The sequence below is a fragment of the Numenius arquata genome, chromosome 9 (assembly GCF_964106895.1).
Source record: "Numenius arquata chromosome 9, bNumArq3.hap1.1, whole genome shotgun sequence".
Lineage (NCBI taxonomy): Eukaryota > Metazoa > Chordata > Aves > Charadriiformes > Scolopacidae > Numenius > Numenius arquata.
In genome coordinates this window covers 9,041,912-9,067,150 of record NC_133584.1, presented here as the reverse complement: position 1 = coordinate 9,067,150, position 25,239 = coordinate 9,041,912, and the positions used below count along the sequence as shown (strand labels likewise).

The window sequence follows — 25,239 nt, the reverse complement described above, 5'->3', positions numbered from 1 at the left end:
GGATTTAAGTGTGGAGTAGTTAGGAAAGATTTTTAGTAATGGAAGTATTTGCACCACAGAAAGAACTTAAAATTTGCACGAGTGCAGTATATGAAACATATGTGATAGGTGACTTGACAATAGAATTAGACTTCATCTAACTTGAACATTGTGATTATTAATGTAAATAGAAGGATACAAGTTCCTTGGATAACTGAACATTTAGGGCTGTAGCTGGAGAAGGCACAGAAAAGAATTGCAACTACTTTTGGAAATATTCAGATGCACTCATTAAGGATAACTGAACTCAGGAAAAAACATGAAAATGTAGGAGACACACTGTACCCCACCGATGATTTATTTATTTACCTTGCAGTAAAAGATACCTGGGAAACTTCCTGGGTACAGCTGCTCTTCCATGTTGAAGAGCTGATGAGAGATAAGAGTGACAAAGCCTGTCTTTAATATAATGAAGATGCACTTTGTGATTAGTTTAACAGCAGTAGTCATCTAAGGAGAGAGAAAATAAAATGTAATACACATGCCCAAACATCTTCTGAACTGAAAGTTTCAAATTGAGCTGCAGCAGAGGCTAATCTTGATAGCTTCTCAAATTAATTTTAAAATGAGTCTGCAATTGTTTTTATATGTCAGCAATCGTTTGTGTGTCGTCTTAAGAGAAAAAAAGCTTGGATCCAAATATTTCAGTCACCTGTTGTTATTTCATGTGGAATATATATGTATCTTAATTTGATTTTGAGATCTTAGAGGAGATCCATATTACTGCTTAGAATAAAATTTATCTTATTTGTCAATAATATGTATTTGACTAAGTACAGGTTATCTGTGTAGAGAGATATTGCACAAAGGACTTCTTTTGGCCATCTACATTCAGAAGTATTGCTAATGTACGTGGTTTACTCTGATCCATACCCAAACTAGGGTTACAGAACACTGAAGTCCTGAGACTGTAAATCAGTTGTAATACTTTTTAGTGGAGAAAGTAAATTTGACAACAGTTGATTTGTATTTTTTCTTTTTCCTCCTCAGAAATACCCAAATTGAATCAAAGATTAGCAAAATCCCAGAGAGAGAATGAATGCCTCCAAGAAAAGGTAAAACATCTGACATTGGTGGCCGACACAGTTGAGCTGAAAACTCAACAGCTTCAAACTTCACTTCAGCAAGGGAATGAGCTACAAAGTAGGTGCCATGAACTACAAAAGGAAACATTAGGTAAGAGAATTTTGTCATTTCGAGCAAACTTTAGAAGTGAAATGAAATGCAAAAAAATTTTTTTAAAAGCGCCTAGGTTGTGGCTGTTACTGTGAAAGCACTCACCAGCTCAGTTCGGGCCCAAATAAAATGTAGATGTTGTGCAGTCAGAAAGACCGTATGTCATTCTGAGGAGTCTATAACCCTGCTGGGAACATGAGTCAGCTGCGTGGGGCGGGGGGAAAAAATGAAGGAAGGGAGGAAAACAATGAAGATGGTGGTAATACAATTATGCTGTTACTTGTCAATCTTATCTAAAGCATCAGGGAGAGGGTTCTGAGATTAAAATTAAAAGAAATGCTCTCATTTTGAGTGGAAGGCCAGGCAGGATTTTTGGCTATCAGCAACAGAACTGAAAAGTAGGTCAGGCCAAGCTGGTCTCTTTTCTCCTGGATTCATTAAACTTGAGTTTGTCTAAAGATTTGCCCTTGATAGTTTGTCTCAAGACTCTGGAGAGTCCTTTTGAAACTGTAAGAGCAGTGATAGCACTTGAAATTATAATATCTCATGAACTTTGTTGAGATAATGATGCATTGCAGAAAGATTATTTATATTAGCATCTCCTGAATCTCTTTTCTTTTTAAAGCAATATTGCATTCATAGTCCTGGCTCAGAGGCATTTTAAGACCTTCAGAATGTATAGAGGTGGTGCTGTTCCGGGTATGGTTTTGAGTCATCAAATTGGCACAGTAATTACCATGCTGCCTTATGCACAGTATGTAATGTCAAATTTAAAGCAGTAGCACTCGACGTTAGTCATGGTGAAGGAATTTCACTGATCCTTCGATACCAGTGATAATATCAAATGTGAGACTGCAAAGTAGAAGGCCGCAGATACCATCCAATGAGTTATTAACCCGTGTTGCTGAGGGCAGCCTTTATTTTTGTCACTGTGTAACAATACTGTTAGGAAAGCTCCAGCAGTGATGTGTTTGAATAGTAGAAATGAGCAGATAACTCTATGGCATTTTACAGACAGTGTTTGTATAAGAAATAGATTTAATATGTCTTCCTTTTTGGGGTATTTATTCAAAAAACTAACTTTGAATGAACGAATGCAAAATCAGTTAGATTTTGCTCTGACAAGATTCTCCTGTGGACTGTTCACAGCATCCACTTTTGTCTGTCTTTATTCTTGGGGAGTTGCTAAGTGTTGTAGTATCTCAAAATCTTGCCCATGATATTTTTTGGTAGTCTCATTGTCTGATTGTAGCTCCCTCTTGTTACTTAGTCCTCTGTTCAGAGTAAACTGTGGCAGGTGGGATTTGGGGAGAGGGTCACCTTAAAAGTGTTTAGCTGTCAGTCATTAGCCACAGTATCTCATTCTGAGGACCTGAGTAAAAAGAAAGAAATGCATCAATTCTATTTAAATTTCCTTTTTCAAGAAAATCTTTAACACTGTGTTGGACAGTGTGGAAAAACTGTACACTTTTCTTTAGTTTGCATGTAAAAATCACTAGGACAGATTTTTATTTTTTTTTTAGGAATCATGAAATAAAATTCTGGTAGTACAGAAATAATATCTGCTGTGTTATTTTTTTACAAAAAAGTAAACAAGCTCAATATTATATGTACATTTTAAAGATATTAAAAATATGTATATTATATTTCAGAAAAGAGCCTGGGTACAAAAATAATAATTAAAAAGGCAAAATTCAAAATACGCTCAAGATAACATCACTAGAAAAGATAAAATTGAAGAATCTAACTAGTTGCACTGTTTGACTAAATCATGTTTCTTGTCCTAAGAGCAGGAGGTCAGCTATGACTCCTCATGTTTTACTTGAAACTTGTTTGGAAAAGATGCTAAAATTGCATTCATTTTTGTTGAAAAGACAAGTGTGTTTTTCCTCCATTAAGAGATTCATATTATATCAAAATAATATGTGTATATGTCTAACTGCCAGGTTTGACATATGCCACAGTTTGAAATTCGGAAATTACATACTTTAGAATATTCTATGCGTTTTGTTTCTTAATGTTCACTTTCTGTCTTTACTTATGCTGAAGTAACCCTAGAGATGGAGCTGAGAGGCTCCTACTGTGCTAGAAATTGCTCGAGCGGATAGTATCTCTCAAAAGACGATGGTCAAGGTGACTGGCTCAAAACTGGCACAAGTGTCGCAGATTCTGTGATAAAACTCACAGCAGTGATTTATTGCTGTTGATGAAGCTTTGTTTTATCTGCTATGGGGTAGCACTTATGGAAAGAAAGTTTGTTTGGTCTTTATTCTGGTCTTGTGCCATGTGAAGAAACTGTCCAGAAGTTCATTCCTATAGCAGTCTGGATATTCTACTAGAAATGCTGATAATCGCAACAATTTGTATGTCACTTTGAGGATGACTGTCACAGACAGTCTGTTCACCAGTGTTTTGGTACACGCTTCTTATGTGCTTATGTCGTGTCATGTTGTGGTCACACTGCATTCTTTAAGAAGCAGTGAATGTAAAATGCTCAAATGCTCATTGTGCCCTAATACTTGGCTTTCTTTTGTGTTCAGTATAACTGGAAAACTTGTTTCCTCTTTCTTTTTAGGAATATCTTATTCTCTGTATAAATAGACACAAGTGCTGATAAGCCATAAGCAGTTAGATAATTTATTATTTACCTTTCTCTAGAAATCTGAGTTTCTGCAATATTCAAAATAGGTCTACCACTTGCCTGCCTTGAGAAAAATATAATTAAATTTGACATGCATTTTTTAGGTGAAAGAATTAGTCAAAATAAAATAATCTCAGTACAAAAATAGCTCCTTCTTAAGTATACTTTGAAATTTTATTTGTGTTGAAAAATGCTTTCATTTTTTTTAATACAAAATAAAAAACTTGTGGATGACACAAATTGTCAGTGCTAGTATGCAGACTGTTGTAGTTCCTCAGGAACGGTCCTTTGTACAATTTCCACAATTGTAGATTTTACTTTTTATAAGGTGCCATGGTCAATATAACTCAGATAATTTTGCACATTACTGAGTTAAATTTTTCTGGTGGAGTGGCTGTATGTGGGCATGTGAAACTGTCTGTGAATTCAGCAGTAGTTCACATGCATTCTTGGGAGCTGGAATGTTGGCACTCGCTGCTGCTGTAGAAAGACTAAAGTCCATTTAATTCAGCATCCTGTCCTCACCCCTGAAAAACACGGCGTGGTTCAAAAGAAGGAGCAAGAACTCTAGAACAGCGATTAGAGGATAATCTGTCTTCCTTACGTGTCTCATCTTGATCTAAGAGGTCCTTGAGCCTAATAAGACAATCTTTTAAGCTTTGAAATATGTGGTTTATTATCGTTACGTAAGGTATTTGCATTGTTACATTTATGCTAATATGAAATTTACCCTTAGTTAGAATTCCCTTTTCGATTTTGTAAAGCTGTTTAACTTCAGAGTTTTCTATAAGCAATGAGTTCATAGTTTGTTCGTGCATTGTAAAACCACACTTTCTTCCTCGATTTTCCCCACATTTACTTCGTGGAAAATTGTCGTCATCTTATGTTAGAAGACCAGAGAAAGGTGCTCCCACTGTATAGCTGCTTATTATTTTTTTTTTTTTTTAAAGATTATTTGGTGTGTTATACATGTTTTTTGAGAGGCTTGCATACCTTTCTGGCTCATCTTCTCAAAATCTGAATTTACTTCCCTAAGTTGTGTTGCATCAGACCATCTAATCAAGCAGTTGGTTATATTTAGGTTTTAATTTCTTGCCTTTAGTTGATATGCATAACTTAGGGCACTAACTGTAGTACATACGAGTGCCACATTGCTAGCAGGTTCAGGCTAGCTCACATAGAACATCTCTACTTTCTGTGCTGAAAAAATCTGAGCTTACAAAGGAGTGCCTGTTCCAGAGACCCTATTCCAGTTTGTGGATCATCTTGCCCTTTTCTTTTTTTTTTTTTTTTTTTTAATTTTTTTTAAGTATTGCTGTATAAGAAAACTAAGATTGCTCAACATTTCCTATAAGATGATCGCTGTTTTCAGTGGCTTAAAATATTACCAAACTTAACTAATCAATTATTTTTTAATATTAATTCCAGTAAAAATGGTCATAGCTCTCACAAGGATGGGATAGCTGGAAAAGTCACTGGATTTTTTTGATGTCTGACTCTGCAAAAAGTTTGTTGAAAACCCCACGAACCTTCTGTTCTCTGAAAATGAACTTTGAGACAGGAGGTTTGAGGGTGTTCTTGACACAGAGAATAAGTTAGACTGACCTCTAAGCCTTTGAAAACTGAATAGGTATTTGTTGGTGTGGTGGCTAAACTCTCTGTGGTTTTGGTTTTGTGAGTCTCCAGAATACAAGGGCTGGGCAACACATTCCCAGGCCTTGCTGCTTGTGTGCTGCTGGGCAACAGGAGAGCAAACAAGGAGGTTGTCTCCACTGTGTGGCCCGTGCTGAGCCTGCCCAGTGCCCTGGCGCTGGGGAAGGGAGCAGCCTGGAGGGATGGAGCAGAGACCAGCCTGGGAGGGCAGAGGTTGGGACGTTGTGACAGGGACGTTGGGGAACTTGGCTCGCTGGCTGCTCTGTAAAAGAGCTGGGGAGCACACGCTGAGCAGGGGGATGCCAGTCCTGAATAGCTAGAGTTCTTTCATCCCGTGTGACGACAGACACAGGAATCCTGTGGGGAAAAAAAATAGTATGTGTTTATAACTTGAATGAATATTTTGTAATGCGTAGTTAATAAAGCATGAAAAAACAGCTGATATTTTTATATGTTTAACTGCAGCACTTGCCACAATCACTAGTGTAGTTTTTGAATGTTGCACTATTTGTATCTTCTCCTGCACCCTAGCCTGTACACCGTCATTCTTCAGTGAGAACCATGATTAGGGCCATTTCCTTTTTGGTTTGAGACCTGAAGTCTACTGTCCCGTTCTTGTTTTGAATCATCTCCAGAATCCATGGTCATTGCAGGGTATTGTGGAATAGCGTTCACAGAAGGAAACCAGGGAGATCTGCTAAAAGAAATAACTTGGTTTGGGTAAGGTAGCTGTGCTGTGTGGTGGCTGTGAAGAAGGTGCTTTCAGCAGCACATGTTGAGAGGGAGCTAACGAGCGGGTGACTGGAGTCAGTGTCCTCATCTCTGCCGCAGCCAGGGAAGCGCAGCTTTCTCCAGGCCAAGGAGAAAGACGACTACAAAATGCTGCATGGTTACGCACAGCAGGTACAGAAGGAAAAACAAAAGAGTTTTTCCTTTTCCCCTCTAGCCTGGTTCCAGATGAATCATAAGATTAGCAATGGTTTGTTGCTTTGTGTATCCTCAGCTGAGCAACAGCTCCCATGTCCTTCTCGGGCGCTTCGGTTCTAGTTTCTATTCTGCTGTTGCCAGTGATTCGAGGGAGGGGAGCGTACAGCGTGTGCTTTCGATGTTATCCAGTGTGTCACTGGAGCAGATCAACGGTGTCAATAGGAGTGAGGCTGCAAACTGTCCTCTCTCCCTGCTGTCCTGGCATCTCAGTTTAGCACACACCACAGCTCACTTTCACCTCCATGCCATCAGCAGAAGCTAGAGATGTTTTTAGCAAGAGAAAAGTTGATGAAAATATCCCCTTCACCTGTTTCTGATGAAAATTTCACCATCCCATGGATTTATAACTGTATCAGCACTGCTGATGGATTTTGTTTCTCATTTTTTTGTTTTCTGTTCTATATTTATGATTTAAGAAGCTGTACATTGTAGTTTCTCTAGTGATGAGATTGAATCCCCCTCTGATGGCCAGGCATTTGAGGCTGTGACTGGTACCATATACCACATTCGTGGGTATGCCTCCTTTTGTCTCTGTTGCTTCCATCCTGCCTCTGGCTTCCTCCAAGAGTGAAGAGTGCTCACTGACTCTTCTTCCAAAGGGTATTAACAAGACTTGCATATCATCTAGTAAGCTTGTTGACCTTTATAGGAAATTGCAAAGTATATTAATATATATATATTAATCAGCAACCCAGGTGGTGAGTTTCATGTTTTAAGGATGGAATGTAAACTTACCATTAACTGTCGCTGAGCTCTCTCCAAAATTACTTCCTTCATCCAGAATCCTTCTCTGGGTTAATTTGGGGAGGTTGTTTGTGATTCAGCTCTCACCAGTTACAGTGCTCTTGGAATTCAGTGTTAATATAAGCAACTATAGAGTTCTGGTTTTGACGAGTGAAAAAACTTGGGTTTATTGAACTAAATTATCATTTTTCACTTTGATGTGACATAACTGAAAGTGAAGACATGACTCTTGAAAGAAGCCTAAAATTTTAGAATATTCTGAAGAGGTTTTATTCATGCTTACATCTTTATTATTTTTTTTCCACTGCTAACATTGATAGGAGACCTAGCCATGAGCCGCCATCTATGTTTTTGTCTTATTTCTATCTACTTCAAAGGGGTATTTTGGAAGCTGCTTGTTTATGTTTATAAAGAGATTTGAAAATTCACAGTGTTGTGCAGAGCTACCCCTTCCCTCAAGAAGTCTGTGAAGTGCACTGCCTCATTACCTCCCTTGCTCACTTGCCCTTTTAAAATATGTTTCCAGAGAAGAGGGCTTAAAAAAAAAAAAAAAAAAAAGGCATATGTAATGGGTTCACTGAAAGTTATCTCAGGGGTTAGTGTGACTGTGTGGATTCTCAGGCATCTCGGCGGCGTAATACTTGAGCAGAAGGGTCACTGTGACCGCCGCTCATCGTGCTCTGCTGTTTGACTCACTATTTACTTATTTTGCATGTCAGGTTTCTTTTTTAAACTGTGTATTATAAAAACTTGAAATAGCAGACATTTTGTGGAGAAAACACAAAATATTGTATATGGAATTCATACAGAATATTAGGACTCTTAATGGTGAAGATTTCACCATTAAGGTGAAATATTAAGGAGAATATTAGGACTTCTTAATGGTGAAGATTTCACTCTTAAGTGAAATCTTAATGAACAGTTAAAATATCAGCTAAGCACGTCCTTTTGTGAAGCGTTTTAAAATTTATTTTTATGAATTAAAAAAGTAGCAGTTTATTTATAATAAATCAGTTATTAAGAAGTAATAAAATGTTTGATGTGGATATCCAGAAAGAGATTACAAGGCAGAAGGACTGCTGGCTCAAGCATTTTTATTCTACCTTTCCAGAATAGATCAGTAAAACACAAACCCATATGTATTTGAAAAAGTCTATCTATATGGAACTCATTGCTGAATGGGGGTAATAAAGCTGGCTAGTGCACTGTAATAAAAATGTTCTCTTTGAAATAAAAATACGATTTTCTTCATGAAATAAGCATAAAATATTATATGAGTTGCCATTGTATTAAAATAAATGAGTGGAACAAACAATGCATTTTTTTTTTATTACCTCACTTGATCATAGTAAAAATAAATTCCAATTAGTGGATTTATACCATATAAAGTCAGTGTGTAGGAAATCAGCCAGATCTAGAGTGTCCATGGCTTGGGGCAGGGGGGGAGTTGATTTTTTGCTCTAGTTTGCTTTTTATTTTTTTCCCCACAAACTACTTTGAAGCTAATATCCCTCTCTGCTATTCAAATAGTTCACCACTCCAGAAAAAAAACACCCTACTAGTAGTTGTGATTTGCATGTTTTGAAAGGATTTTCCTTTTTGCATCCGTTATTTTGAAGAGTTTTGCGTATTTATCACAGAATTGTAAATTATTGAATATTTCATATGATAGCAGTCATCTACAGGAGCTGAAACTAAGCATTAGTTGCTACTGTTGTTTCTTCTCATGACTTTCCAAAAATTATCTTTGTGAGTTATGTTGTGCCAAAGAGGTGAATTTGATTGCTGGTTTCATACCACTTTTCAGACTCACAATGCATCATCCAGTTAGCTAGAGATGACAGGTCTTGAGAAATGCTCAATGCAGGGTAAGGTCTAGTGAATAATTGTCTAATCAAATAGACTTGCAAAAAAAAAAAAAAAAAATCAATAATACCTTGTGAAGAGCTACAATAGCATGTGCTCCCGAAAGAGAGGAGCTGGTATCTGTGCTTTCGTTTTTATTACCAGCCAAATCCTTTCCTCCACTTAATCACAGATACAGAATAATTTTTCTTCACAAAGTCATTGCAGTTTTTCTTCAGCCCATTTGTAGTTCCAGGTTTACCTCTGTAAGGGTTTAAATTGCTGGCTATGCTCATGAAATCTGTCTTTTAAATCTTTTGATGCTACTGCTTCATAGGCTACTTAAGTTACTAAATATAAACTTAGCAGTGGTCTGCTGACATAATAAGACTAATGAGAGATGATTGAAAAATGCAGGCAGCTGTAGGAGTAGCTGAGTAGTTTGAGTGGGGAATGTTAGCACTCTTCATGGAAAGAAGGAACAGTATTTTCATCTACATGAAGTGTCTTTAATGACACTTTAAAGACCGCTTTGAAGAGCTTTGCAAATCCAAAGAGAGAATAGTTTCCTGTAGTTCTAGGTAGGCTGCAGTTCAAATATCTACTATTCATACTACAAGTACTGTTGAAATATATTTTTATTAATTCCAGCTGCAGTACTAAGAATTTGAAGGGTGAGATCTGGGGAATGCAGTGTTGGTGTTTGAACAGAATGTGACAAATGGGTTAGACGAAGCAATGGCTCATTAGCACTTTTCAGCAGTCTCTTACAGTGGAAGAGGAAGCAGATGAATACGATGGAAAAAACAGCGTCCTAGTTCTCTTCAACTAGGTATTGGGCTAATGCTGTTATTTGAGTATGATTTAGTTACAGAAGGGCCCCACTTTGCTTCTTTAGGAAGAGCAGGAATCCATGTTAAAGGAAATATATTTATTATATTTTGTTTCATATGCTTGGTCTAAACACTGAGGGGAAAAAAAAAAAACAAACCAGTCTCCAAGAAAAATTACGGTCAGAAGCTCTGTTTTTCTCACCTTCAGTTTTCCCAGCCAATAGGTAAGTGGCAGTATTTCAACTCAATTTTAAAACACAAGGGCAACAGGCCTGTAGGAACAGTTCTGACACATCCCAATTAGCTTGGACTCAAAAAGGCAGGAATGTATGCAGAAAATTCTGGCTTAAAGAGCAAATCCTTTGAGGCTGAAGTGTGAACACTGGCCGTGGCTGAGCAAATACCATGTAAGCAATCTCTCTGACCTGCAGAAGTGCTTGTAACATGTCACTTGTGCACTTGGGGAGTAGGGGGAGAGAGGGGAGCAGGGTTTGATGAGATAGTGTTGTTTCTCCAATTAAGCACTTTGTAAGGCCTTGAAAAAGATTGCTGTCATGCTGTATGCAGCTGCCTTATTCTTTTGAGGGCACTGAGGGTGTTCCAGATTTGTACCACTCAAAAAAAATTCAGAATCTAGTCCCTTCTCTTGCTTTTTTTATGCTGCTTTTTATAGGTGAACATGAAAGAACTAACATACTAGTTAAGACCTGAGGTCCAGAAAGCTCAGTCCTGGCAGTGGTCAGCAACATATGCTGGGGGAGATAAGAAACAGGCGCTCCTTTTTCTGGCACATCCTCCCTGTTCCTGGCAGCTTTTAGTGATTTAGAGACTTCCTGGTGGCACTGGTCGGGTCTCCAGAAAGGATGTAAATCTATAGGGCTGGAGTCTGTCCCTGGGCCCTTTCCAGACAGGCTTGTGCTTGTGAGTCACAAACAAAAAGAAATACTTTCTTGTGTATACAAAAAATAATTTATCTTACAGAATGTAGCACATGAAATATTATAAATAAAAATAAACAGTTCTGTGTGTGCAAGGACTTTGAGTATTTAGTTAACTTATTTGGTTGCCTTAGAAACATATAAGGCAAATTATTCCTAGTGTGACGCAGTAATTTTTCATGTATATATTTCATATTTCTTACAGCTTCTCTACTATGCTTTTTAAACAAATGTGCATAAAAGTATCTGTTAAGTGTACATCCGAATTTGGTCTAGCATTAACATTCTAAGAAAACATAAATATTTGTATCCCTTTTGACACAGCTCACCAGCCAATACTCAGGGCCTCATAGGTTGCTCCTTACAGGGAGTAGTTCTTTGCTAAGTTTTAAAGAAAGCCGACATCCTCCTGTTTCCCAGAATACTAGAGAAATGAAGCAGCAGGAGCTGGGTTCCAGTCTGTCTTGGCTTGGGGGGTCTGTGCAGCTCTCTCCATTTCAGTCTCCTGCCCCTTTTCCAGGCTTGAGCTACCACTATTTCCCTGACCCCTCAGATTCTCTGTTTCTTTCTGCCTGTCCCTGTAATGTTGCTGGGCAGCATTTACCCCCTTCCCCCTCTGCTTCGGTTCCCTTACAGCAATATTGCAGCTCCTGCGTCTGAGTTTCTGTTCCAGCCAGTCCCTCCCGTGCCCGAAAGAGCTTAACTGCTGCTTGCTCGCCGTTTCCCAAATGAAGGACATTTCTCACACCCACCAGCCTCAGGGAGGTTTTGTTCAGTCCGCCAGCGTGACAAATATTACCTTGATCTGAGGTAATACAGGGAGTGTCTCACAGGGTGCTTGTGTTCGTGTATGTATGTACTGCGTCTCTGAAAAAGATTGATCCTAAAATGAGGTTAATTGGGCAAAGGAAACTGTATCAGGACCTAACAGCGGTCTGGGAGTGCCTGGAGGGGGAGGGAGGAAGGTGGTGGGTCCAAACTCTCCTGGGGAATGGGAGGTGGTCAGACAGGGGACACCAGCAACAGCTTTAGAGCTTCAAGCTGGACCTTGGGAAAAGCATGTTCAGCAGAGGGTGTTGCAGCATGGGCAGAGGCTGCCCAAGGGCAGGGGGATTCTCCAGCCTTGGGGGTCTGCAAGGCTCAGCTGAATAAAACTGCAGATAACCCAGTCTGGTTTTGTCGGTGGTGCTCCTCTGGGCAGAAGGTTGAACTATGCAACCCCCAGCCATCCCTCTGCAAATGTGTCCCTGGCTGAATCGTAATGAGAATTTCATAAAGCTTGATAAGAGAAAAAAATATTTTAATCTGAGATTCTTCCGCAAGTAAGAGTCACACATGCATTGAGACCAGGTATTTCTAGTCAGCAGGACTGGAAGGGCGGCACGTGCAGCTTACACAGCCCTGCCGCTTCTCGGTGAGAGCGTGAACGGGACTGCCCCAGTGCCTCTTTCTCATCAGTGACCGGTATGGTGAATCAGAGCTTGGCTTGTTTAAACCAAATTATCTGGCAGTTGTTCCCCAAACCATGCTTAAATAAAGGGAAAATGAAACTACTTTCTCCCTGTGCTGTTTTCTACGTGCTGTAATGTAGTGATGTGGTTAGAAGTAGCAAATCCACTTGTTTGTGATCCCCAGCCAGGTAGTGAGAAATGGACTGTATTTCTGAAATTGGAAGCAGATGAACTTTGTAGACGTGCGTTTATTCTCAGGTAGGCACAGTCATTTTAGACCAGAGACTTAGTGATACAGAACGGATTCATACCGTGACTGGCATTGACCTAACTAGAGCTGTGCTGTTGAGTTTCTGTCTGCCAGCAGCTGAGCTGGTGCTGCGAAGGCAGAAGGGTCTCAAGTAATGACTGGTGTCTGCACGTCTCCAGTGGTGATAGCTATTGAGATGTTCATCTTAACCTCTTTAGAAAGTCCTAACCACTGGCAAGTAGTCTTCATTTTCTTACACACGTATAACACACTGAGCTTTGGTTTAAATGAGATCAAAATTTTCAGAAAGTGTCTTGGATTTTTGTAGGTTTTGCAGGAAAAGTAGAAAATTACACAGTTCTATCGCATGTGCTTCTGAACTTCTATCATTGTGAATCTGTTATGAATTAGCTGCAGAGTTGATGGCTTCCAGAGTGGCTGCTTACTCAGTGTGAATATAGTTCGCAGTACTTTTTTTTTTTTCTTCCTATTTTTTTCTCACTGAAAATTTACCAGTTGTTGCTATTTACAAAGCAAAAACTGGAGCCTTCATTCAGCACTGTGCCGTTGGCCAGGCAGCTGGAGAGGAGGCAAACTGGGTGGCTAAATTCCTGAAACCCATTTCTGAGCAGTGCTCAGTGTTTTGCAGACGCTGGGCTGCATCTATGGGAATTTGCCCAAATAAGACTAAACAGTTGCCAACTTTGGTGGTGGTTCTTTGGTTCTTCACGCCTTTTAGTGCGTGTTCCATGCTGTGCCTCTTCGGTCTCTGTTTTTATCACAACAGAGTCTCACTATATGGAGAATATGATATTGCTAAAACACAGAGATGTAGGGGAGGCAGTCTCTGCCTTAGCCCCTTTTTATACCCGTTTGAAGGCAGGGCTGATCACCTGTAGTGCCTGAGAGGTTACTGTTGACTGCTTAAGACTGTGGTAAGATCCATTGTGAGTCACAAAGATAAGTAAAATGAAACATGAATGATGTTGAGATGGACTTGGACTGAAGATTCTTTAAAATGTCGTGGTACTTAAAGCTTTAGAATGAGCATCAGTATTACAAAGCATGAATGCTTTTTGTTGGTTTTGCATATTTTGTAATAAGCTTTATTTTCATTACTGGAGAACATTTTTTCATAAGCATTTGAATATATTTTTCTTTATTCAGCGAGTTTTCAGTATAAGTTTCCATTTGTATTACCATTCTCCTTATTAGTTTCCTCATTTTTACTATGTTTGATTGAAATCTTGATTGAAATCTGTATTATTTAGTCTCTGTAGGCGTGGGTCTGATCCGTCAGACTTTCTGCTAACCAGCTCCTGTTGACTTTGGTGGGAACTCTCTCTAGACAAGACTTGCAGAAACCAGCCATATAATTGAATCCATCTACTTCCTCATGAAAAACTCCTGTCCAATGCTCAGTCATTATGAAAACTTCTCAAAACAAATAGAGTAAAAGAAGAAACAGAGTTGAAAGAGACCACCCAAAGTACTAGAACCAAAATCAGCGTTATCCCTCTCCATTTCCTGTGTTCCAGAACTTCTGTCCATAATTCCACATCTAGGAAGAAGAAAAAAGACCACAGTATTAATAATTGACAGAGATCTTCTATAATAACCCTTTTTTTAAAAAAATGCCAGAAAGGGATGTTTGTGAAAAGCTGCTTTGTAGCAGCCATCCCCATGTGATGAAGAGCAAAGGGTTCTCCTTTTTGCGGTGTTGATCTACAGCAATTTGGTCTTAATCTGTTTTAACAAAGCAGTCACATTGCAGTAGAACTCGCTGTTGTCAATGTTAGATTGTTCCCATGTGTTCTGCCTAACATCTGCTCGGTGTGTGAAGCCAAAGTTTCTCCTTTTTCTGTAGGCATTCGGAGCCCATTTCTTCATAAGGCAATGTCAGGATGAATGACAGGAAATTAAAGTTGAATTATTTAGCTTTGGGAAAGTGTACAGAACAATACATTATTGAAGAATGCCCAGTTGAAGAAGCTAAAGTAAACAAAAGTAGCTGCAGGTGGTCTAATCTGTCCTTTGTGTACTTGGCCATGAATTCCCATTTGTAGAGATGGCGAAGATGCCAGCTCTGAGCAGCAAACACTGCAGCTTGGTCCAGTGTCTATTGTGCATTTTTTTTTTTTTTTGATGCCGATAACAGAACTTAGATAACACGGTGACTGCACAGCTTTGATTACAATGGGAGTTTGTCAGAGAAGTTTTAAAGCAGCTGAGAGGAAGTTTTGGCAAGAACACTGTCACACGAATGCGGTTTTTAAATAGTCGTAAGTTGTCAGTGATTTATCTGTATGGGTTCTGTTCAACAGCAGTGTGGATGCTCGGTGGCTCTTTCCCAGGGAACTGAGGGAAGACGTGGTTGGCTTTCCAGGCACAAAACTGAAACAGTGAGAGGGTACTGAAAGGTTATAAACCACCAGATCCCAGTGGTTTTGACAAGCAATTAAGCTACCCTGACCATTTACTGTGGTCATGCACCCTACCATCAAAGTTTGGGCACTGTTGAAAATAGCTCTGTGGAAGAGCTTCAGACAACCTTCCGTCAGTTTGAGGAGCACAGTCAAACCAAAGCACCTGAGGACTTGCTATCACAGGAATGGCAGGGACAAATAGGGATAAATGCAGGCTAACAGTTATTTAGTAAATATTATTTCAGGTGTAGCCAGCATCTGGTGCATCAGAACAGGAGTGCAGCCATGAATATCATCTGGGAATGTCCCCTAATCCAAGCAGGAAAAGAGAAGGTACCAGTCTCCACTTCTTTTTTTTTTTTTTTTTTTTTCTTTTTTTCTTTCGGGAGTCAAGGTCAGCAGTCTGCAATCTGTTTTAGCTGCTGATTGCTAGTCCTTGGTCATACCCAGCTTGGAAGGGGCACTATGAGGAATACTGAGAAACTGTAGAATTTGACAGATTTTTTCATGAAAATTCCTTTCTAATGCCTGCCAAGCTGCTAATTGCTTAACTCGTCACCTAGGAAAACATACATCATGGGTTAAGGAGGAATGGGGAAAGCAGATGAAAAAACGTTCAACCAAGCTTCAGCTGACTGTTTTGCAGCAAAGTTGCGTGTGCTATCAAACAGGATTACTGCTGCTGAGCACCATGGCCAGGGAAGTGGTCCCCTTCTTTGGAGGCATTTCTTCTTCAGCTCAAGCCTCGCCTAGCTCAGCCATTGCTGCACTGCACTGTTTTTTATGGTGGGAAAGTATTCTGTGTCTGCTGCTGCTGAGACCCATGTTTTTGACAGCATCGGCTCAGTCTTCCTGAGAGGTCTTGGCTCTCCCCCAGCCAACTGCGTGCCCGGACAAGTGGAACCGCACAGATCCTTGCTGTTCTCCTGACTCTCTCTGTACAGAACCTACTCTTCGCCTCTGGTGAAATGGGGCAGGGACTGGTCTGCGGAGGTAATAAATGCCACTTGGAACGGAGTGCGAAGGAAGTTTAACTTAACTTTTGCCAGACTGTAGCTTGATTTATGTACGAGGCTTAATTTAACTGTTGCCAGACCTTTTCACTTGCAATTTCTTTTCAATATAGTCATGGGAAAACATCCCTCACCACAAAGCTAGAAGTATCTTCTTCCTATATGATGAAGAGGGGCAGTCTCTATGGGTTTCTGAGACTTCTTTTGTCTAAATGCCAATGTATGGTGCTCTTGGGTAGAAATGTATTTAATTGCTCATTTTGATTCTTTATGAAAGTCTGATATAAATGGTAAGTATTCTCTAACTGAATATAAATAGCAGTTAATTATTAGTAGTAGGTAACAGTAAATACAGGTGAATTATTATCTATGCTTATGATGTCCTTCTCCTTTTAATAAATGCAATTCCCCGAATGCCCAGAATGTCAACTGTGTGTGCGTGTATTTCTAGTTCATCTTGTCTTGAAGTTTTGTAGACTATTTCCATCTTGACAAAGTAAAATATAGCATTCTGTGAAAGACAATTTCTGGAATATACTGGAGCATTAGCTTGCACCAATCTAGCTACATTTATTTAGTTTTTGCATTAATTAATTCCTGTCTTCAAAGACAAAATTATACCCGGTGAAGGTTTAGCACAAATAACCTCTTTATATATTTTATGAAATAGGAAAAAGAAATTCTGAGTTGTATGTTGTTTGACAGAAAACTGAAAGTTGCCAATAACTCATGAGAATGCTGTGTAGTTGGACATGCCTTGCTGAGTGCAGGAGACCTCCCGTGTCTGCTGGATACCAAAAGGTGCTTTTGACAGTTCTATGAGGAATGCCAAGGACATGGGCAGTGATTTCATAGTTTTCTTCTCTTTCTAGACCATTAATTGCTGACAAACTCTGGGGAATGGAAAATATGCATGAATATTCTTGGGTTTTGATATTATGCAAATAATGTCAAGTGTAGAAAGACTTGTGACTCTCTTCTGATCCCACTCTGAAAAAATGAGACTGCTGATTGCAGGTTCCCCAGGTTCACAACTGGGGAAAGTTGTGAAAGTTCTACAACTTTACACTAAAATATTTTTCATTAAAATCTATTTTATACAGAAAAAAGCGTAGGGTATTCTTGTATTTTTTTTTAAAGTGTTTCAGCACAGAACTATGGGGACTACTCTTTTTTCTTTCTTCCCGTGCTGCATCCTCAAAAAGGCAGAAGTGCTTGGGAGAAGAGCCATGGGTGAACAAGATAGAGGTTGCCCAGGAACCCTTTTTTCTGCCTTTCCTGGTCTGAGCTCACACATAGACCAAGAGTGCCCAGTCACTGCTGTGACTTTCTTTTCTCCACGCACAGTAGCAGCATGTGATAAAAAAGTACAATTACAGAATCATAAAATCATTTTAGAGATGGTACCACTGTGGTGCTACTACAGGAAGTTTTGTTTTCTAAGTGTCTTTTTTTTAAGAGTCTTCGCAGAAATGATCCTCATGTCATTTGTGTGTTCACTCCTTCAGTAGCATTCATGAGAAGTGTTTGGGGGTTTGTGGTGTTCTGCTGGTTAATGCAGAAATACTGGCACATCCATAAAATTGGCAGAAATAAATGTAAGCTTGTGGTTTTGCCTGGCCAGTGATTAAGGACATATTTTTATTTAAATAGTATGGTTTCCTGATTCTGATATTTTTTTTTTTTTTCTTTTAGGACAATTAGTCACCCAATGATAGACAAAGTTCTTAGTATGGGATTTTTAGTTTTCCTTAGGGGAAAAGCAATTGGAGCAAATAAACTGATTCAAAACCTGCTAGAGTTTACATTTTCAAAATGAAGTGAATTTTCACATATATTTGGCTGTTCCATTCACTGCTCTGTTCCTTCACCATAGTGGTGACTTATTTATGAAGCATCGCCTGCTATACTTCGAGGTGAATGAGACAGAAAATTTGGTTGATAAAAAGTTGCTATTATTGGAGACCTGGAAAGCAACATGAGAAAATAGGCTACTTCAGATGTAATAGTCCCTGAAATGGAAAAAAGAGTACATAATGCAAACAATGAAGTAGAGCCTGGGGCGGGGGGGGGGAGAAAAGATCTGTTCTGCAGGCTGGAGGGGGCTTGCTGTGCTTCCCACCACGGCCCTGGCCCTGCTGAGAGGGGCTGCTTTTCCCATTGGAAAGAATTTAAATCAGAGTTTTTCTCTCAGAGCTTTCACCTGTATTTCCAGATGAGATAAATTACTTGCATAATCTCAAGAATACAATTTTTTTTTTTTTTTTTAAGAATAACATATCATTATGGACTCTTGGATTTCCAAATCTGGGACAGGAAAAATTCCATGTGAATTGCTGTTTGCCATTTTTCAATATAATTTGGCAATATTAACATTTTATGAGTTAATACCCTGCAAAAGCATTGGAAAAATAAGAAAAATAATGACTGGAAGTAACCCATTTTAGACCTTTCCTCTAATTGTTGGTTCTCATGGAACGCTGTTGATTTCTTACTATATGATTTTATATGTGTGTGTATATATATACACACTCTTTTTCAGTGTGATACTGATATAAACTGTATGTGGTGAATAAACACGCTTTTTACTTTTTCCCAGCAATACTGCTCATTTCAACCTGTTGAAAAATTGCCTTCTTTGTGATGTCTCATGTTCCGCGGAGTAGGACAAAAAATAAAGGTGGATGACCCCAGTGTGAGGCAGCTCACTGTGTGCACAGCAAAGGGTGCCGTCGGCATCCCCCATGTGCTAAAAGAATGAACAGATTAACTCTGTTCTGAGGATCTATGATGTCCAGGTCCATTCGCTTCTGTCACTGAGGGCTTCTAATGAGCAGCACTTTGTGTGAATCCACTCTCATTTATTAAAAGGCTTTTTTTCTCTTGAATATCTATTAACACTCTTCTCTTTGCTCATTTAATTATGTGGACTCTGACCGATGTGAATCAGAGTAGAAGCTGTTTCAATGTTAAAAGATTAGTGACATGGCAGTGTCTCTAAACAATTGCAAAAATGAGTGTATCTGGACTGCATTAATATTTTTGTGTCTGAAATGTATAGACACAATGGCAATGGTATCTTATACAAAAATATATTTCATCTGTTTTGTTGTCAGTGGCAGGAGGTAAACAAGGTGCTTCTATAATTAACTTCTACTGACTTTTGGAAGGCCTTGGTCAAACCCAAAGAAATTGTAACTTTCTCTTTAAAAAGCTCTTTAAAGATGCTGATAGTTTGGGAATGTATCTAACAAATAGTGTGTACTTTATCCTATATAATTCTCTTCCTGATTTTTTTTTTTTTTTTTCTGGTTGTAGTCTGAGATAATGACCAGCTTTCCTTTTCACTTCATTGAAATATGGGAATCCATTACATAGTAGCGTTTAGCAAGATGAGGTGTAACATGGGGGATCACCAGCAGGAAATCCCACACTGGGATTATCTGTGGTTGCAGTAGTTGCTGGAAATGACTGAAATAGGCATGCAGGAAAAGTTACAAAAATTCAGTGAGTTCTGATGTCATAAATGATAAATTTAAGAACAGGAGTCACAGATTTGCCTTCTTTGAGGATATATCAAGAGACCTCGGAGAGGTTGTGTTCTCTTTGTAGCTGTTCACCTTCAGAGAGGAAGTCAGCTCATCTAGTTTGCTGTTGCATTTTGAGGGAAAAATCTTGGGTTTTCTTCCACTTCTAGATTGGTTGCAATGTTCTTTCATACGTGTTTTTTTTTTTTCATCTAGTTTATGATGTTGCCTATTTTGTAGAGACAACTTTGATTTCAAGCCATTCTTAGGCTTTCTTGAAAGCCAGCTCTCCTTGACCATAAGCATAGTTAGATATGTTCATTAAGATGAGAATCAGATTAATGTATGTGCCGTTACATCAGTTCATAGGGCTTCAAATCTTGAAGCTATGACTATGCTTAGGATTTTAAAAAAAAAAAAAGAGGAGGAGGAGAGGAGATTTCTTTGATATATAACTGTTTCAGAAGGTTGCAAGCAGATCGAGTTGCAAATGGTAAGGACGTCTGTTGTGGTCCCTCCAGCCTGTATTTTTGGATAGCGTGTGCGCGTAACCTGCGCGTGCAGGAATGCTTGGCTCCTGTGCTGCACGGGCAAACTGAGGGCCGTCTGTCCTGCAAAGCCGTGGTTGCAGAGACCCAGTTTACTCAGAGGATTGAAAGCTAATAAATCAAAAGTGTTACATTGTCAGCTGGCAAGTAAATTTGTCACTTTTTCATTTATGTGAGACTGCGCTGAAGGAGTGATATTTAACAGTTCTTTCACTCTTGCTCAGTAATTTCTTTGGAAGTTTTTTCCAAGTGGGGAAAAAAAAAAAAAGATAATTAAACTAATTATACAGATAAAAAGAACAGGGATATATACTGGAAAAAGGCAGTGGCTGATTGAAACTGATGGGTAACATTTAGCTAAAAGTCTAAGACAAAATATATAGTACTATTAAGTCAGTGTCACTGTTTTATATGAAGTAGCACTAGCAGGTTATTTTCAGATCTGCCTTCCTGCATGCTTTTGCTCTCAGAATTATGTACAAATCATATGATTTAAAGCATTTCCTATTTACATTTAGTTGAATTTGATGTTTCCTGGTAGGATAAAAACCAAAAAGCTTATCACCATAAAGCCAGTCTTTGCTAGCATATGAGAAGTTGGAAGGCGGTTCTGAAGTGTACAGTGGTGCCAACAACATTCCAACCTTTGAAAGGAAAGTAATTTGTTATTCTTAAGAAATATAAGCAAACATAAACAACGGCTTATATGGTTTGTAAGCAGTGATAAATCAATTCAAATGTTACAAATCAAAAAGCTCTGCTTTTCACAGCCGGCCATTTAACGTTGTTCAGAGCTGGGCAGTGCTGGGACGTGCTGCCTGTTTGGGGTGGGAGTGAGGGGCTACATATCTGAGATGCGAATAAAAGACATTATGTATAAAAGTGAATTGTTTTATTATAAATACAGACATGAAACCCATGTTTTTGTTTTCAGATTTAACAAATCAAGTAGAGACAATTGGGCTGAAGCTGCAGAAAGTAACAGCTGAGATGGACCACTACAAAAAGCTGTTAATGTAAGATTTCTCTTTGCTTGATTGTTTCCCTGCTGTGCATAAAGCTGTAACAGAACACTTTTTTCAGAGAGTGCTGCTCATCAGGGTGATTTGAGAAGGTTATGACCAACAGAGAAAATATTTTATCTTCATATTAAATGGCCTGTATTTCTAACCACTGACTGAGCATGTCTGTCTGTGGAGCAGGGCTTTCTTCCTCCCCCTGTGTTTAATGATACAGCAAAGAGGAGGGTTAGGTCAGCCCAGTCCCACCCTTCATTTCAAGTGTAGGCTAAGTTTTGTGAAATCCATACAACTTCCGGACTAAAAATGTACGTGGAAAGTAGTATTTCACATTGTAGGTTTGGGATGGAGGGAGGGGTGCAATAAAACTAATCGGAAACTTTAGTATTTAATCAGTGACTATGATTTCTTTTTCTTTTTTTTATCCTCCCCCCAAAATGTAAATTTCCTGTGACTTTTCCCCATGCACCAGTATGATATTGTGGTTTGTAATTTTACTGTGTTGTGCCTATAGTCTCAAGTAAGAGTATGCAAAACCTAAATGAACAGAGCATGGAAAATCATTCAGAAATAGCATCAACCTTTATAATTCACTGATGAAAATAAACATTACTGTTTCAAATATGAAGCTCCAGAGTAATGAACTAGTACTGCCAATCTCGAGACCAGCTATCATCAGTCTTGTTGTATGTTTTCCTGAAATTTAAACAAGGATTCATTCTTTTATGATGTGTACTTTCTGGTTTCAGTTCCTATATTCAGAGGGTCTGATCATAACAAAGTTGCAAATATTTGGAATGCTTAGCAACAAAGTATTTTAATGATAATACAACTATTGAGTATGAAAAAAAGATTTCATGAACACAGTTAAATAAACAGTAACAGGTTTCCAAATTTAATATTATAATTTCAATGTAATTGGGGTACAATTTAATAAAATGACATATTCTATATCTGTTTAAATGTAAATATGAAGTTTAACCATGGTTATTAATTGGTGAAATAATGACATAATGACAAGAAACCTGCAAAGTTTCCAGCCCTTTTACCTACTAAATTGCTATTTGTTCATATCTTACTTGCAACTTTCATGTGTTGTGAGATCTCACTTTCTTGTTTGCAACGTTAAGCATGTTGTGATCCTAGGTTAGGCTGACGTGACACTGGAGTTGTGATTTTGGATTACTTTAAAATGTTAGCTAGAACCTACAGAACTTTTTGTTGTCTGCCTTTTAACTAAAATCGAAAATGCAAGTTAGATAATAGGTCAATAAAACTGATGTTCAGATTACTGTATGAGTAAAGGCTATCGTTTCTTTGGACAAATACACAAATATACATTTTTAAAATGTTTTATTAGGGTGAAGTCAACGGAACTTGATGTCTGTCAAAATGAACTGAAAAAAATGAAATATGAAAATGGAATTTCTGAGTCAAGGTAAGGCTGAAATTATATGTCATAACATAACATATAGATTTCCGAGCAGCAAAAGCAAAGAATTTATTAGTTTAATACAGCTTTTATATAATATTTTTGGGGGGGTTTAGTTTCTATTTTTGTGTTCATGTCACTAGTTTTAACTTCATAAAGAATATATGGCTTTTTTTTCTAGTATTCTATTTTCCAGGGACAAATGATTTCTGCTTATTTAGTACCTGTAAATTAGAATATAGTAACTACAATGCTGATACTTTTTATTTTCACCTGTAGACTTACAAAGGAGCTCAAGGAAAAGGAGGAATCTCTTCTAATTTGCCAACAAGTATGCAAACACTTACAGGAAGAGGTGGCTGAGAAAGAAAGGAAAGAAGATGATCTAAAAAGAAGAACCAGTCGATCAGAAAGTGAACTGGAAGCACTTAAAGCTCTTCTTAGACAAACAGAGGAGGAGGTGGTGATGTTGAAACAAGAAAGGTAATCGGAGCTGAGACACCACGGGTAATCTCCCGTGACTATGCGTTCAGCCTAGAGTGTCTTTTGAGAAATCTATTAAAAATAAAACATTCCTCCTCTGCCAGTTCCTCAACCTCTCTTACTGTTACTGAAAGGACAGGTAGATTCTGTAAAGCACCAGAGGTGGTTTGTGCCAGTTGGGATGCAGGAGGAGAGGTGGCAGAAGAAGCAGTGTGGCTATGGCACTGGGCAGACTGGGAGAGACCTGCTGGTCCCGGCTGTGTGTTCTGAAGTGCCTCTGTGCTCAGAAGGGTCCTGCTCTGCCACTGCTCCCTCTCATCTCCAGCTTTTAGGGCAAAACTCAAAAAGCCTTGGCAGTCCTCAGCTTATATCCTGAAATTTTGGAACCCATTTGATGGATTTTTAAAATTATTACAGTATAGACAAAACTTGATGAAAAAGAAAAAAGCCTATTAAAAAAAAAAAAAAAAAAAGGAGGAAAAAAATCCTTACTTTGCAGTCCAGGGCTTCAGTTCAAGCTTAATCAAAACACCCATTTATTGCCATTGTTGTAGCTGCTATTTGTTATATGAGGCTTGTAGAGAAAAAGCCCTGGAGAGTTTAAATTCATGTAACTTACGTTATTAGCAACTTGCAAACCATAACAATGCTATAAATATTGCAATATGCCAGGTTATTGGATGTGGTCTAGTATTCAGTGAAGTATATGGAAAACTTCCCACCAGTCTAGTCTTATTTTGAAGGTTATCAAATATCAACGAAGCTGCCATTTTCCCTGTAATTACTTTTCAGATGTGGAAAATAAAGCACTGAGCTCCTGAGGACTGTGTTTTCTGGAATGATATCTAGTTTGAGAGCCTTTGGTTTTTTAGAATTTTGCACTTACCAACCGAAATTCACATTTTCAAATTGGTTTGAGTGTAATCTACATATCCAGTTTTATTCCTAACAACCACAGGCTTGTTTTTACTGTTTAAGTGTCCTGCTAGTAAATTTTCAGTTATTGGCAAAAAGGAAAGTGCTGTCCCCTACTGAAGACATGGCAGTACGTTATTTGTTTGGTTTGTGTACAATGGAAAATGTATTCAGAAAAGTGGCTTTTGGAGAAGATAAGCATTTTCTGAGTGTGATGTGCACCAAGAGGCATTAAGCTATTTTCATATTTAAAGCGTTTGAATATTCCCTGTACTTTAATACCGGCATGAAAAGATATTACATGTTAATTTAAGAATATTTCCCTTCTACTTAGACCCCAGATATATGAGTTGTTCCAGGTGGTATGTTGCTAATAATCCAAGTTACAAGATTTTAAACTCTCCAGAGCTTTTTGCTCTACAAGCCTCACGTAACTAAAAAGTGACTCTAACAATGGAAAGCACTCAGGGGTTTTAATTCAGAACCTATTACAATTTTTTAATTAATGATAGTAATATTCCAAGTTCAGTAAATACAAAAATTTCTGGTTTGAACATTGTAACATTTATTCAGTGTTCTTCAACGTTTCACTTGAGAAATATTAAAAATATGTGAGGTTTAAATATGTATGTGTGGAAGAAAGACCAACTGTAGTATTTTCTTTAAAACATAAAATTCATAAAGCATGTGATGACATTATGCAAATGCTAAGTAGTGATTACTGCTGTGCTGCTGGGCTCCAGGCAGGATTGCTGGGCTTATTGCACAGAATACTAAACAAAGAGGAAAAGACGAGCCTTTGCCACAAAGGACTGAATTGCAAGAAAATGGCATACCACCAATCTGGGCAGAGCACTTATTTACATACAAGTTTTTGTGGTTTCTAGGGAGTTAATGCTGATTTCTCATCAGAACAGAACAGAGCAGCTGCAGGAAACATTAAGACAGAAGATGCGGAAAGAAGATAACTGGAGGGAGAAGGTAATAGTGGATGTGCAGTTGGCATCCTTTCGATTTCTTTCTTTATTATTTTTTTTTAGTTGTAGTCAGCTGTCACAAATGAGTACAGTAAGCCAGATGCCTATCTCCTCAAGTGCAATCATGTCAATAGTATTCTTTGTACAAGAGGTTTTAATGGGTGATCTCTCTACATAGGTTGGAACTGAATGCAGAAGGTATTTAGTATGAGTGTTTACAGACTTGGCAGATATTCAGGTCTGATCCGGACTTCCCAGGTTTCAGGGTATTTGCAAAGTGCCTGTGCTAGGAGTGCAGTCCCCTGCAAGCCCAGGTGTGAGGAGAAGGACTGAGCCCACTGA

At 38.5% G+C, this 25,239-nt stretch overlaps 1 protein-coding gene across 1 annotated transcript in view; it reads left to right on the top strand.

Annotated features, from left to right (window-relative positions):
• LEKR1 (leucine, glutamate and lysine rich 1) overlaps positions 1 to 25,239 on the top strand; it is a 60,576-nt gene that overhangs the window by 25,563 nt on the left and 9,774 nt on the right. Inside the window, exons 5-9 of the mRNA XM_074153681.1 lie at positions 1,030 to 1,215; positions 21,006 to 21,087; positions 22,451 to 22,528; positions 22,802 to 23,005; positions 24,808 to 24,901. Coding sequence (XP_074009782.1) covers positions 1,030 to 1,215; positions 21,006 to 21,087; positions 22,451 to 22,528; positions 22,802 to 23,005; positions 24,808 to 24,901 — 644 coding nt within the window. The remainder of the gene's footprint in view (positions 1 to 1,029; positions 1,216 to 21,005; positions 21,088 to 22,450; positions 22,529 to 22,801; positions 23,006 to 24,807; positions 24,902 to 25,239) is intronic.